This window comes from Cryptotermes secundus, unplaced genomic scaffold (assembly GCF_002891405.2).
Source record: "Cryptotermes secundus unplaced genomic scaffold, Csec_1.0 scaffold318, whole genome shotgun sequence".
Classification (NCBI taxonomy): Eukaryota; Metazoa; Arthropoda; class Insecta; order Blattodea; family Kalotermitidae; genus Cryptotermes; species Cryptotermes secundus.
Genome location: NW_019730108.1, coordinates 3,218,797 through 3,231,259, shown reverse-complemented (window position 1 = coordinate 3,231,259; position 12,463 = coordinate 3,218,797). Strand labels below are relative to the sequence as shown.

The following is a 12,463-nucleotide window of genomic DNA, read 5'->3' as shown; positions in this document are numbered from 1 at the left end:
TCTTCCGATTAATATACAAGAGGAACTCGCAGATTTAAAAGCAGACAGAACATTGAACGAAGTGCCTTTGGATACGTTTTGGTTGGCAATAAGGAGTGGATACCCGGCTATCTCCGAGATGGCAGTTAATGTGTTATTGCCATTTTCAACTACATATTTGTGTGAACTGGGCTTCTCGACGTTAACTGAAATTAAGACATCAAAGAGGGAGCGGCTCAAATCCATCGATGAAGAAATGAGACTTGCGTTGTCAACGATTCCACCACGGATCAGTCGCCTGTGTGCAGCTACCCAGGCGCAAGTATCACATTGAAGGCATGAGTAGAATTACTGTATTTACTTTAATAGTAATAGAAGTGTATTTTCTACACTCTACAGTGAATTAAAGTTCATTAATTATTAATAAACGCACGAGTCGATTCCTGTTTAATGATAATAAAATAACAATATAATAATATTATAGTAATAAGTTGATCACGTTACGTATTTATATAATTGTCTGATATTATGCGTTTTTGAGGGGAATAACATTTTGGTGTGCCGTGTTGAGTCATGGATATTTCATGGTGTGCCGCAAGTAGAAAAAGGTTGCGGAACACTGGTCTAGATAATGTGGGACCCTCAACGTCTCACTACCCTATGGGCCTTCATGACCTGTTACAGGGATAGCTTTACTTTTTACTACTTACTCTTACAGGAGAACTCGGAGGTTTAACTTTTCTAGCACAAAAGATCGACACTGAACTCGATTAGAACGAATTCCATCCACCTTCCTTTCTCACAACAAACTTCTCCAAGATTCATTTTACTAACTACATTTCTGGTGGCAGAACCCGGATACTCGAATTGCTGTCATCAGAGTCTCATATTTCACACGATTCTGGGTTAGTTCCACCCACTTCTCACACGTGCGGCCTACTTTTCCTACGATCCATCTTAATGTTATCCTTCTCGGTGTTCCAAATAATCACTTTGCAAGAAGTGTCCCAGCGAAATTCTATGTGCTTTCCTGTTTCCCTCATCACAGCCACATGCCCGCTCCATCGCGGTCTCCTTGATTCCAGGACGGAACTAGGAGAAGGGCATACTGCAAGATGAATAAGAGCAGAAGAAAAAGAAGCAGATTGACTAGACGTATAGAATGGGAGACGACGAATGAGGACAAGCAAGTGAAAGAGAATTATGCTAATGCTATTCTTGATAGAAAAATAATGACGATAATCACAACAGAAAGAGGAAAATGATAATACTCATAATAAAAAGATCATGATAACAGAGCTCATGATTGTGAAGCTAATGGTAAGCATAATAGAAGACGATGATGAAGGTAATCAAGATAGAAGGATCATGATCATACTTAGAACAGAAAATTAATAAGTATGATGATAATGGTTAAGTAGGTGATAAAGGTGATAGTAATATAAAATGATAATGATAATATAAAGGCACGCGCTAGCGTAGTTGGTTGAGGCACTATGCTACAAGCCCGATAAGGTCAATGGATTTTCTTCAATTGACCTAATCCTTCCAGCCGCACTATGGCCCTGGGGTCGACTCAGCCTCTAAGAGAAATTAGTACCAAGAATATTCTTGAAATATTCCTGGGGGCAAAGGACGGCCGGTGCTCAAGGCTGACAACCTTGCCGCCATCTGTGACCCGATTGTCTAGAAAATGTGGGAACCTCAACATCTCACAACCCTATGGGCCTCCACGGCCTGTTAAAGGGATACCTTTACTTTCCTTTTTACTCTACCTACTACAATTACAATGAAATATAATATTAATGAGATTAAGATAATAAGATTATAACAGAAAATAGTACGACGTGATAATGATAATAATGCGTAAAGCACGATGAAGTGACATACTGAAGATAAGGCGCACATACGAGTAAATAAGCTGAAATAGTGAACCAACACCACGGCAGCCTCGGAAGCTGGAGTCCGCCCATGCATATTGGATGCTACCCCACCCCTCTATGCACGTGACCCGCACGAGCCAGGCACACGTCACTTACCGCTGAGGAGGCCTGCTTGTAGGAACAGTAATTATCAGAGAGAGAAGGCAGGCAAGGCTGCACTGCACACCTGCTCGTGCACCTGGCCCTTCTACGCATGCGCACAAATGGGGTCGCAGTTTAAAACGAAGCTCATCTCTTCAGAGGTGATCAGTATGCTCGGACTTAGTGGCATGATGTTGATGTGGGTGATTGTGCTGGTACTGGTGAGTGGCGTGTCGTGTGAAGACAGTTCCTTGCCGGAAACAGTTCGGACTCTAAAGGCCCAAGTGAGCGCATTACTGGAAGACTTCGGGCTGCTGGCCAAAACCTCAGAACTCCTCGAGCTGCGGGAGGAGCTAGCAGCGCTCAGGTACGTGAAACACGCGGTTAGAAGCTGTTGTGTAAACCAACCGGTGACGAAGCTTCAGAACAGTTCTTTCAAAACATGTTGCAAACATTATGTTAGGGGAAATTTTACGATGTGCCAATGTGTGGTTTGGTAGATATGTATCAATGTTTCGGAGGAACCTGTTGCCTCCATCTTCGGGTTGGCGTCAGTCCAGTACGGATGTCAGATTTAATATAGTAAATGAATATATCGAAAGTGTTAGACTCTAGGCTTCTGGGGTGGATAAAATTACTTCCTATGACTCCTTTACATATTTATCACTTATTTATCACCATCATCATCATCATCATCATCGAGGATTCCACTCGTTAATCAGTACGGGCTCCAACATATTGCATTCCTTGCATCTTTTCATGCGTCTTCCCATTTCACTTCTTCCTGTCGCAGAATATGTAAAGTTAAAGCTATCCCTGAAACAGGCCGTGAAGGATCATAGTTTTATGAGACGTCGAGGCTCCCACATTTTCTAGACAACAGACTCACAGATGATGTTGAGGTTGTCAGCCTTGAGCATCGGCCGCCCTTAACCCACCAGAAGGATTTTTCGTACTCATTTCTGTTAGAGGCCGATTCGACCCCCAAGTCCATAGTGAGGTCAATCGAAAAATCCAATGATCTCGTTGGGAGTAGAACCAGAGACCTTCCGGCTTGTAGTACAGAGCCTCAACCATCTAAGCTACCGCGTGCCCCTCGCAGAATATGTGCAAAATATTAATAGGAACAGGTGTTTCTTTATATGTCCACATGTTCGTGCCACTTTCTTAGATAATGTATAGTTTACATAAAAAGTTGTCCCTGTTCTTAACTAATTAAGCAGTACACCTTGAAGGCGTATGGGGGAGTGGGCGTATATATCCACATTTTCTTGATCTAGACACTAGTTGGAAGTTGAGTAGTCAGCTTCACACCCCGCCCGCTTTAACCCCAGGGAAATTGCCCCAGGCACCCATTGGATAGGAGGTTGGGTGGACTCCAGAGCAGGTTTGGACAAAGTGGAGAAGAGAAAATTCCTGACCCTACCGGGACTCGAACTCAGACCTCTTGGTCGTCCGTAGCCAGTCGCTATTCCGGCTCACTTCTTTTATATATTTATTTACTTCTTCAGTGCCTCCATTCTAGAAATAAAAGTACCCCACCTGAGTTGTGGAATGAAGGTGATGTGGGGCAGTATTTTAATATTATTTTCATAGATATATTAAACTTAAATTGAAGCTTTTACTCTCACTCAGCCTTGCAGTATCCCCTCACCTACTGTGACAATTTTGTATTCATTTTTCCATTTTCATGTTTACACTGTACCACTGCATACCGACAGAAGAAGTCTTAGGCCTATGTCTACTTTTAACAAGACAACTCTAATAATAACAATAACAGTAGCAGTAGTAGTGTCTATCTCTTCGGCCGCCCAAACATTGGGCTCGGTGGTTCGAACGGTAGAGGTATGTATAACTGTTTCTTCCGCGTAATAAACATAAAAAAAAGGAAAAGGTATCCCTGTAACAGGCCATGACGGCCAATAGAGCTGTGAGAGGTTGAGGGTCCCACTTTTTCGCTAGACAATCACCTAACAGATAGCGGTAAAATTGTCAGCCTTACGCGCCGGCCGCCCTTTACCCCAAAGGAAGATTTCTGGTACTCATTTCTGTTAGGGGCTGAGTCGATCCCAGGACCCTAGTGTGGCTGGAAGAAAAGTAGTCCCTGTACTTAACTAAGTTAAGCACTATGCCATGAAGGCGTACGGGGAAGTGGATGTATAGACCCATATTTTCTTGACCTGGATACTAGATGGAGGTAAATGGTCAGCTTCACGCCATGGCCACTTTACCCCCGGGGAAAGAATCCCCGGTACTATTTGCATAGGAGGTTGGGTGGACCCCAGAGCCGGTCTGGACGTGTAGAAGTGAAAATTCTTCACCCCACCGGGACTCGAACTCCGACCTCTCTGTCGTCCAGCCCGTAGCCAGTCACTATACCGACTGTGCTATCCCGGCTCTTTATAGTGCGGCGGGAAGGATTAGGTAAATTGAAAATTCCACCTCATCGGGACTCGAACCCCCGACGTTCCGGCTTGTATCATTGGGCCTCAACCAACTACACTACCGCGTATTAATTAAACATAACATACTTCAAATAAAACTTGCAAGTCTTAATGGCACTAAAATGTTATGTATGATGAGTAGGCGATTTCTGAGAAAGCTGTGAAGTTCGAATGTCACTTTGCGTAAAGTCAGGGGTGCATGCATCCCGTTGTGCTATTATATACAATTCTTTATTGGTGTCCGTCGCAACACAATAACATAAATTTAGCTTAGCTACATATTTCGGCTTTTAAAGCCAACATCAGGCAAACACATGATCACCATATTCACACACCACTGAACTGCAATTGCGATGGTGAAGCTGGACACTTGATAATTATTACATTATAAAATACATGGTATAAAAATACAATGAAATATAAACTTATTATAAAACGAAAATTATGGAGTAAAATATGGTTAAAAATTAAATTTAACCTTGACCGTTATGTTGTTGTGTTACGACTCCAATAAAGAATTACCAGTACACACCAAAATTAATTTCGTGTATTTTTTCGTATGCGTGGCCAAATTTTGTAGATATTAGTCTAGTAAATTCGGAGCTCTAATACGGCGACGGACACCACATCCTATCATGAGCTATTGTGGTCTTCCGCGTTCTGACAGCGTGTAGTAGGGTACGTGGGAAGAATCCTTTTGGAGGAACTTCCTCTATCTTCAGATACCAATATGATGGAAGCTTCTTAAGCAGAAGAACTGGCAGTTACTCACACGAGGTTCTTAGCTACCGCTTTTCATGTCTTCATACCTGTCTGTCTGACCTTCCAGTTCTACTGCCTCGGGCCTATGAAAGTCTAATTATAGTTATATAATGAGACATTCAATAAAGTAAAAAGCAAATAGAGGCAATAAACAGAAATGTGCAATAATGGATGTGTTTAACCATCTGGCTTTGCTGCTCAATTCATGACATACTCTGCCTCGGTTTTTTCTAGCTTGACAGTAAATTAAATTCTTCCAATATCCAAAAATATCGCTCATGGAAACTGTACCAATTCCGAGCGCTCAGACGCTATGATTTTTAAAACTTTTCCCCACAATTTCATCCAATTGAACTGATTTTCATTATAAGCCGTCAACTAGTGTGGCAGCCTTCAGTTGCTTTTACATCAAGAGCTATTTCTCATACTCTGAAACCGTCTGTGGTTTGTTGGTACAATCTTTCCTGTTTTGACCCAATTCCTGTACAAACTTATAAAATCACGCAACACATTGCGACCATTTGGCGTTGCCTCAGCCATGGTTGATGAAATACTGAAGAAATATTGTGGATATTTACCTCACATCGTCAATATTACAGGCACATTTTAGTCTTGAATATATTTTTGAAATTTTCACCATTCCAACAGAATGTCGAGAACCCATCAGTATCGAATCCAGATAGTCAGTACGGCTGTGTCGGATTACTGACAGCAGTACTAATCGTGTGAGGGCAGAAGAAATATGTCAACACTCGGACTAGAATTTACTTCCTCCCCTTACCGAGGAGGTTCCCCGAGAAGAACAACGTAAACGTTTGTACTCAGAGAAGCCACTTAATATACACATTTAATATATCACTGTTTAATCCATTCGATTACGTGTAGCTGTCTATAGATCGTGACCTTCCCCTGTTGTAAGCTCAGAGTTCATACAAGCGTCAAGTACCACTGCTTTCTTGGATCCAAGACCAGACCTCTTCAGTGAACGATCTTGCAATCAAAGCTTGGCCTCTAGGAGACGATTATAACGTGTTCAAGAACAGTCCTGTCGATAAGGAATCAACAAGTGTGCTTCCTGTGAATTTCGACTTCCAATACGCCCTACATCCTAAATAGATTTTATGATTATAACATCAGGGAAAGGGTTCCTTGAAATGCCCGTTTTCACATACGCAATAATTTTTGTGAAATTTTTGATTGAATTCTCCTACATAATTATACATAATACATATGCAAACAGTAACGGATAATGATTATACACTGCAAGTAAAACGTGCTAAAAATGTTTCTTTATCAGGCATACCGAACTTTCGCTATTGCCTTGAAGTTCTCCTTTCATGTAAATAAAATAACTCAAATAATTTATTCTGAAAGTTTAATTAGAGCATTTCCTTTTTCTGGTATTACTTAATCAATCACAAGCTAATTTGAATGAAGTTAAGATGGCTGATCTCTCTCCATGGTCGCACAGAGACCCTGTATTATGGCTGTGCTTTGCTTGGCGTTTGATACAGGCAGCAGAAGAGTCAAGAGAAAGTACGAATTATCTTAACGTCGGCATTATATGGGGAAAGCTTTGCTACTTAAGCAGAATTAAATATCAAATGGCTGTTTTACTACTCGAGCAATTGATGTTAAAATAAATTTCTGTGTAATAAAATACCAAAAATTCAACCTTTTCAGAAATTAAACATTAAATATGACCACAGTCCCCGAATCCTTGATTTGGCTCTATGAAGACAATAGATTATTAGGCGCTCCTTTTGAAGCAAAATCTGGCGTATTATGAGGAATTGACATCTGTCTGTCTGCTCGTCCATTTGTCCGCGCCCTAGTATCAGCGCTTAAAGAATCGAATAGTTTTTTTATTATTATTATTTAATCTGATTCGGGAGACTCGCTAAAATATGTAGTAAAAAAAAAAGTAAAGTAAAGGTATCCCTGTAACAGGCCGTGAAAGCCCATAGGGTTGTGAGACGTTGAGGGCCCCACATTATCTAGACAATCGGCTCAAAGATGGCGGTAAGGTTGTCAGCCTTACGTGCCGGCCCCGCTTTTTCCCGAGAAAAATTATTTAATTAATTCCTGGTACCGTTTCTGTGGCGCGTAAGGCTGACAACCTTACCGCCATCTCTGAGCCGATTGTCAAGGTAATGTGGAACCCTTAACGTCTCACAACCCTATGGGCCTTCATGGCCTCTTACGGGGATAGCTTTACTTCACTTTACCGTTTCTGTTAGAGGCTGAGTCGACCCCAGGGCCATAGTGCGGCCGGAAGGATTAGGTCAATTGAAGAAAATCCAATGACCTCATCAGGACTTGAACCCACGACGTAGTGCCAACTCCAATTTTCAAGTAATTGACCCATAATAAAGTTCACTGTACGCAAGACCATTAAACTGTTTCGTGTTTATCATAAACCGTTAATGGAATTTTGCAAAAATACCGCAAATGCCCTTAATAAATTGCAAGGAACGTCATTGCGAAGATTCTGCATTTAATTAGGGAGTATATCCATTCCAGTCTCGTTCTGTTGTTTCACGTCTAGATAAATAGGCTGCACACATTTCGGATTAACGAAAAAAAGAAAAAATGCATCTACTTTGTCCTGAGAAGCTGTGCGGCTGGAGCGTGAAGGTTAGTCTTTGTGCTCCCTATATCTATATGCTGCATGGTGCTTGGACACAGATGCCACAATATACATCAAGGTGGGAACTGAATCGGTCAGATTAGTGACATGTGATCTGCATTCTACGTTCAAAGTCTGAAATTACGATAAACGATACATGAAATTACTAAAAACAAACCGTAAATGTGTTATAGGAGGGAATTTTATGTTCTTCGAACCTGAGAGATCCGCTTCTCTGACACCAAAGTAATTCAGAAATCAGATCAATATCCCCATTGAATATTTTTTAGATATTCATTTTTCCAATGTCGCACCAACGTGGAAAGTGGATTTCGCTCTGTTGTCGCCGAAAGTAGGTACAAAATCCAAAAAACTGTCAGTGGGAAGATGGCCTACTCTTAACATGTCCGCTCGCTGAACCTACAAATATACACACCCTCTTGAAGACAACTGCTCTCTTACATATGTATGCTGTACATGATTACTATTGCAGTGGACACTGTAACTTTCGCTGTATCGCTCTGAATGTGTAGTTTTATAAAGAGGTTTCTTAAAATTATATTTAATAACTTATTTGGTTACTGACAGACCGTGATAAAAGTTAAGCGTGACTGCAGGAAGTAGGTAGCATTGGATGTTTTAATATCCTACAATTGCTTAAAAATAAAATAAACGTGTATTGTAAGAGCCACAATCAGATTTTATCGGTGGATATTTTTGGTGAATACAGCCGGATGGGTAGGTAAATGAAGGGGTGGTTGGGTGAATATATGAGCGGCTTTATAAAAAATGAGTGGTTGAATGACACACTGTATTTTGTGTCCCCAGGCATGAGCTGTTAGAGGCCCGTCAAAATAATCTTGCAGCAAGTTCCACGACAGGCAACCAGCAAAAGAACGATCACCTGACAGTACAGTGGCTGGCAACTACCGTGAGCGAGTTGAGAGGTGAGGTGACAGAGGTGGCTGCTTCGCACAACACATCTGCAGAGCTTCAGCGCAGAGAGGAACTCAATTCAGAACTGGGACTTCTGCGCGGAGACGTTGCCAGCGTGCGGAAGGATTTCGAGGAGCTGCAAGCAACGCAGCAGAGAGGCGCAATAGCACTCGCACAGGCGGAACAAGACATTATGGACGTCAAGACGCAGGCGCAGAATGTGGCAGCAGTTTGCGCCGACACTCGGAATCAGGTAGCGCAGTCGCAAATGCGAAAGATTTGGCCCAATTTCTCTAGCCAAAACGAGGAATGACTCGTGTATCTGTATATGCCTATGTACACATGGAGGGCCTAAAAGTGTATACATTCACTTCCGCCGCCATTTCCTTCGACTTTCCTGCCATTCGATAAGGTTGCTCTGGAATTCCTGTGACTAGCACCATTTTTTGGGAGAATGCCATACTGTACACCGTATATTACGTCAGGTTAAATTTGGCAAATATCCATAGTTAACCTCTATTGCAATGTGTATACATTTTTGGGCTCTTCTCTGGGTGTATCCGTATGTATATTTTAGCATGTAGATCCGCTGCTGGGCAACGACAGTGAGATAAGCAAATATACAAGAGCCGTTGCTGAGTAACGGCTTCGCAAACAAACATGCTCCCACTTAAACGATCTGACTACAACAGTGAGAGCGGTGTTCAGTATTCGGTATTAGAGGGGGTGGGTTTCCCCATGCACCGCAACTAGTAGTCTCTACTGTCGCCATACCCTACCGGTACTGGTGCTCGCTATCAGCCCCTTTCTGCCAGCGAGGTCGGCCCTCTTCTGGCAGTGGTACCTGATAACTCCCCCATCTACCGGAGTCATTGGGAAGTACATGGGCGGGAAACTTTTTGCCTAATTTTGCTCAGAGGTCTCGCAGAGACATGATCTTTTACGTGCCGTAAATCTACGACACGGGACCCACGGCTTAAAGTCCCTCACGGAGGACTTGTTCCCTGAATTTTTCCGCCCTTAAAAATTCCCGCGTACCTTGAGTCATGAGGTGAGAACGTTACCCCTAGACTACGGAGGCCGCTGAGTAGCGGTGTTATATACGCTGTCTTTGCCGAGATGTTATATGCGGGATAAGTTGGGAGCTGCAGTTAGTCAGTCAGTGAAGAGAAGACTAGGAGTTTGGTGTGAGATGGCCGCCATCCTGGGTGTTATTCAGTTGGAGCAATGAGTCGGTTGTAGGATATTCGCCAGACCATAAGAACATAAGCAGAGAATATCGTTAGGATCCGGTACCAGGAAACGACTAGTGAAGACATAAAAGATATTATGTGTGCTGCAGTTACAACTGTCTTTAGAGTGCGCAAACCAATGACGCCGTTATAGGTGCTTGTAGCTACGAGTTTTGTGTATAAGCGGTCAATAAATCGAGTCGCCAATGCAAACTCCGTCTATAGTCACACTCATACACGTGACAATATGTTAATTTTTTATCAGTTTCAGAACTGTTTAAGACTTTTTAGGATGGTACAAATAGTTACCATAACCTGTAAAATATTCCTGTCCTACGGCTGCAAAGCCGTCTCGCTCCGAGGGATCTGGTGCTTTGGGAGACAGTGTCTGTCCGTCCATATTTGAAACTATGTACTGAATGAACTCCCAATAAATTCATCACTGGGCGGTGGACTAAAAGTTGTAGGACGAATACAATTTTGATCCGTATGAATCCATGGACATTTCATGTCAGATTTGTGTACAAACTGACGCTGAAGTAAGATTACTTCCTTCGGGCAGTGACCACTCCACAATTACTGCATTCGCACCTCTCATCGCCCCAAAGGCGGACCACAACCAGGCGGCACTGTATCGTACTATCGGTATTTGGGTTGGGGGCTTAATTTCTGATTCGGCATAAAGAGTGTAACTCACTGTGGCCACTGACAAGGGACAGACGCGTCGTCTCGTCGAAGAAAAACCCGTAACTGTCCACACTGAGACTAAAATGTGGTTATGAGCCTCTCGTGGGGCTCGACACCAAGAAAATATGACTGACCGTCAGCCGTATAGTGACTTCGATTCGGACTCGGCACTTTGCTGGTTACAGAGTGAGGGAACTTTCCATTTTAAGGGTCCATCACAACGTCTACTTTAGATCAGCCTCAAACCGAACACCTTTCCGAAAAAACTGAACAACGTATAAACATGTACGAGTAAATAGGGTCTAACGTAAAACGTATATCTCCTCGGACACATGGCGTCGATTATGAATATGTGGGAATTGACGTTCTCATGGTGGTGGTTATGAAGAGTTCTATTTGTTTAAAGTCAACCGACGTTTCGGAGAAACACGTCGTCTCCATCATCATGGTAGGAAAATAAGCCAAGGAAGGAACCATCGTTATTCACTGCTTGCTACCTTCTTCACGCTGGTTTATTGCTTGCCTTATTATTTGACCCTGAGGATGGAGGCGACATATTCATCCGAAATTTCGTTTGGCTTGACTACATGGCGTTTTATCCTAGAAGACAGAACTCTTGCATTTTAAGCGTGTTTATTTCAAGAAGGCTTAGGTGTACTTAAATAAATGGAATGAAATCGTGGCTATCGGCTGAACGACCAGAGTTCGATTCCCGGAAGAGGTAAAGACTTTTCTCTTCGTCAGTATGCCCAGACTGGCTCTGGGGTCAACTCAGCCTCCAGTCCACTTGCTAATGAGGCTGCTTCCTACGGACGTGAAGCTGGCTTTACTTCCGTCTAGTGTTTTGCGCGTGGACCTTCTTCTGCGCCCCGTACATCCTCATGGCTTCATGCTTAATTGCATTTACCTGAACTACTGTCTGTGTATAGCACGATTATCTTTGAGGCAACGGGTTTGCACCCGCAATGAATGAATATCAAAAGTATTGAGCAGTTAGTGTGTGTGTGTGTGTGTGTGTGTGTGTATGTGGTTGCCTCGCGATGCCCAGATCCTCCAACCCAAAGGTATAGTTTTATTAGGGGATCAGAGAGGACCATCTGCATGACGTGGGCTGTTATTTGTGAGCCCCCCCAGAGTACCTGGTATGCCTGAGGGCGGACCTGCTGCCTCCTTTAGCAGCTGCTAACACATAAGCCATGGAATTCCTTTTCTATAGCGACTTGTTAAAGCCTGCTTAAGTTCGATGTTGCCAAATTTAGGAGCCAATTCAATAATTTCTACGTATTTAGACAAAGTTACGATTCCCTGTGTACCCAATCACCATTCCTCGAAGGCGTAGTGGGGATGTGGAGGTAAAGATCGGCACTACAATTACATTCAAGGGTTTTTCTCCTTGGATCACATCGTCATGAAACAATTATAGAACATTCAATCAGGAATCGAACCAGCGACATCCCGCCGCAACGATGAAGCCAACGTTTAGCACGGGGAAGAAGGACGTCGTTGCAAATTTTGTTTGGAAAATCTCAAGGAAAACGACTATTTGAGAGAAGCAAGACTAGATGTGAACAAGATGTGAACTTGTGAAATGGATTTGACAGAACTTGAGCCGGGCCGCTATTAATGTGTCAAATGTTTTGTTTGTTTATCTGGCAACACTGCCAGCCGGCGGCTTGGCAGGTGCTGACGCTCGGATGTGCCAGGGTCACGCCAGGAGCCCTGAGCCTGACCCTCCTTGTGGTTAGGGATCCCATACCAGCGCGTAAAGTC

The 12,463-nt window shown here is 43.0% G+C and overlaps 1 protein-coding gene across 1 annotated transcript in view; it reads left to right on the top strand.

Moving 5' to 3' along the window:
• The first annotated feature begins 2,076 nt into the window (after positions 1 to 2,076).
• LOC111866104 (protein scabrous) overlaps positions 2,077 to 12,463 on the top strand; it is a 30,492-nt gene continuing 20,105 nt past the window's right edge. The window contains exons 1-2 of the mRNA XM_023854697.2: positions 2,077 to 2,370; positions 8,667 to 9,027. Coding sequence (XP_023710465.2) covers positions 2,126 to 2,370; positions 8,667 to 9,027 — 606 coding nt within the window. The 5' untranslated portion in view covers positions 2,077 to 2,125. The remainder of the gene's footprint in view (positions 2,371 to 8,666; positions 9,028 to 12,463) is intronic.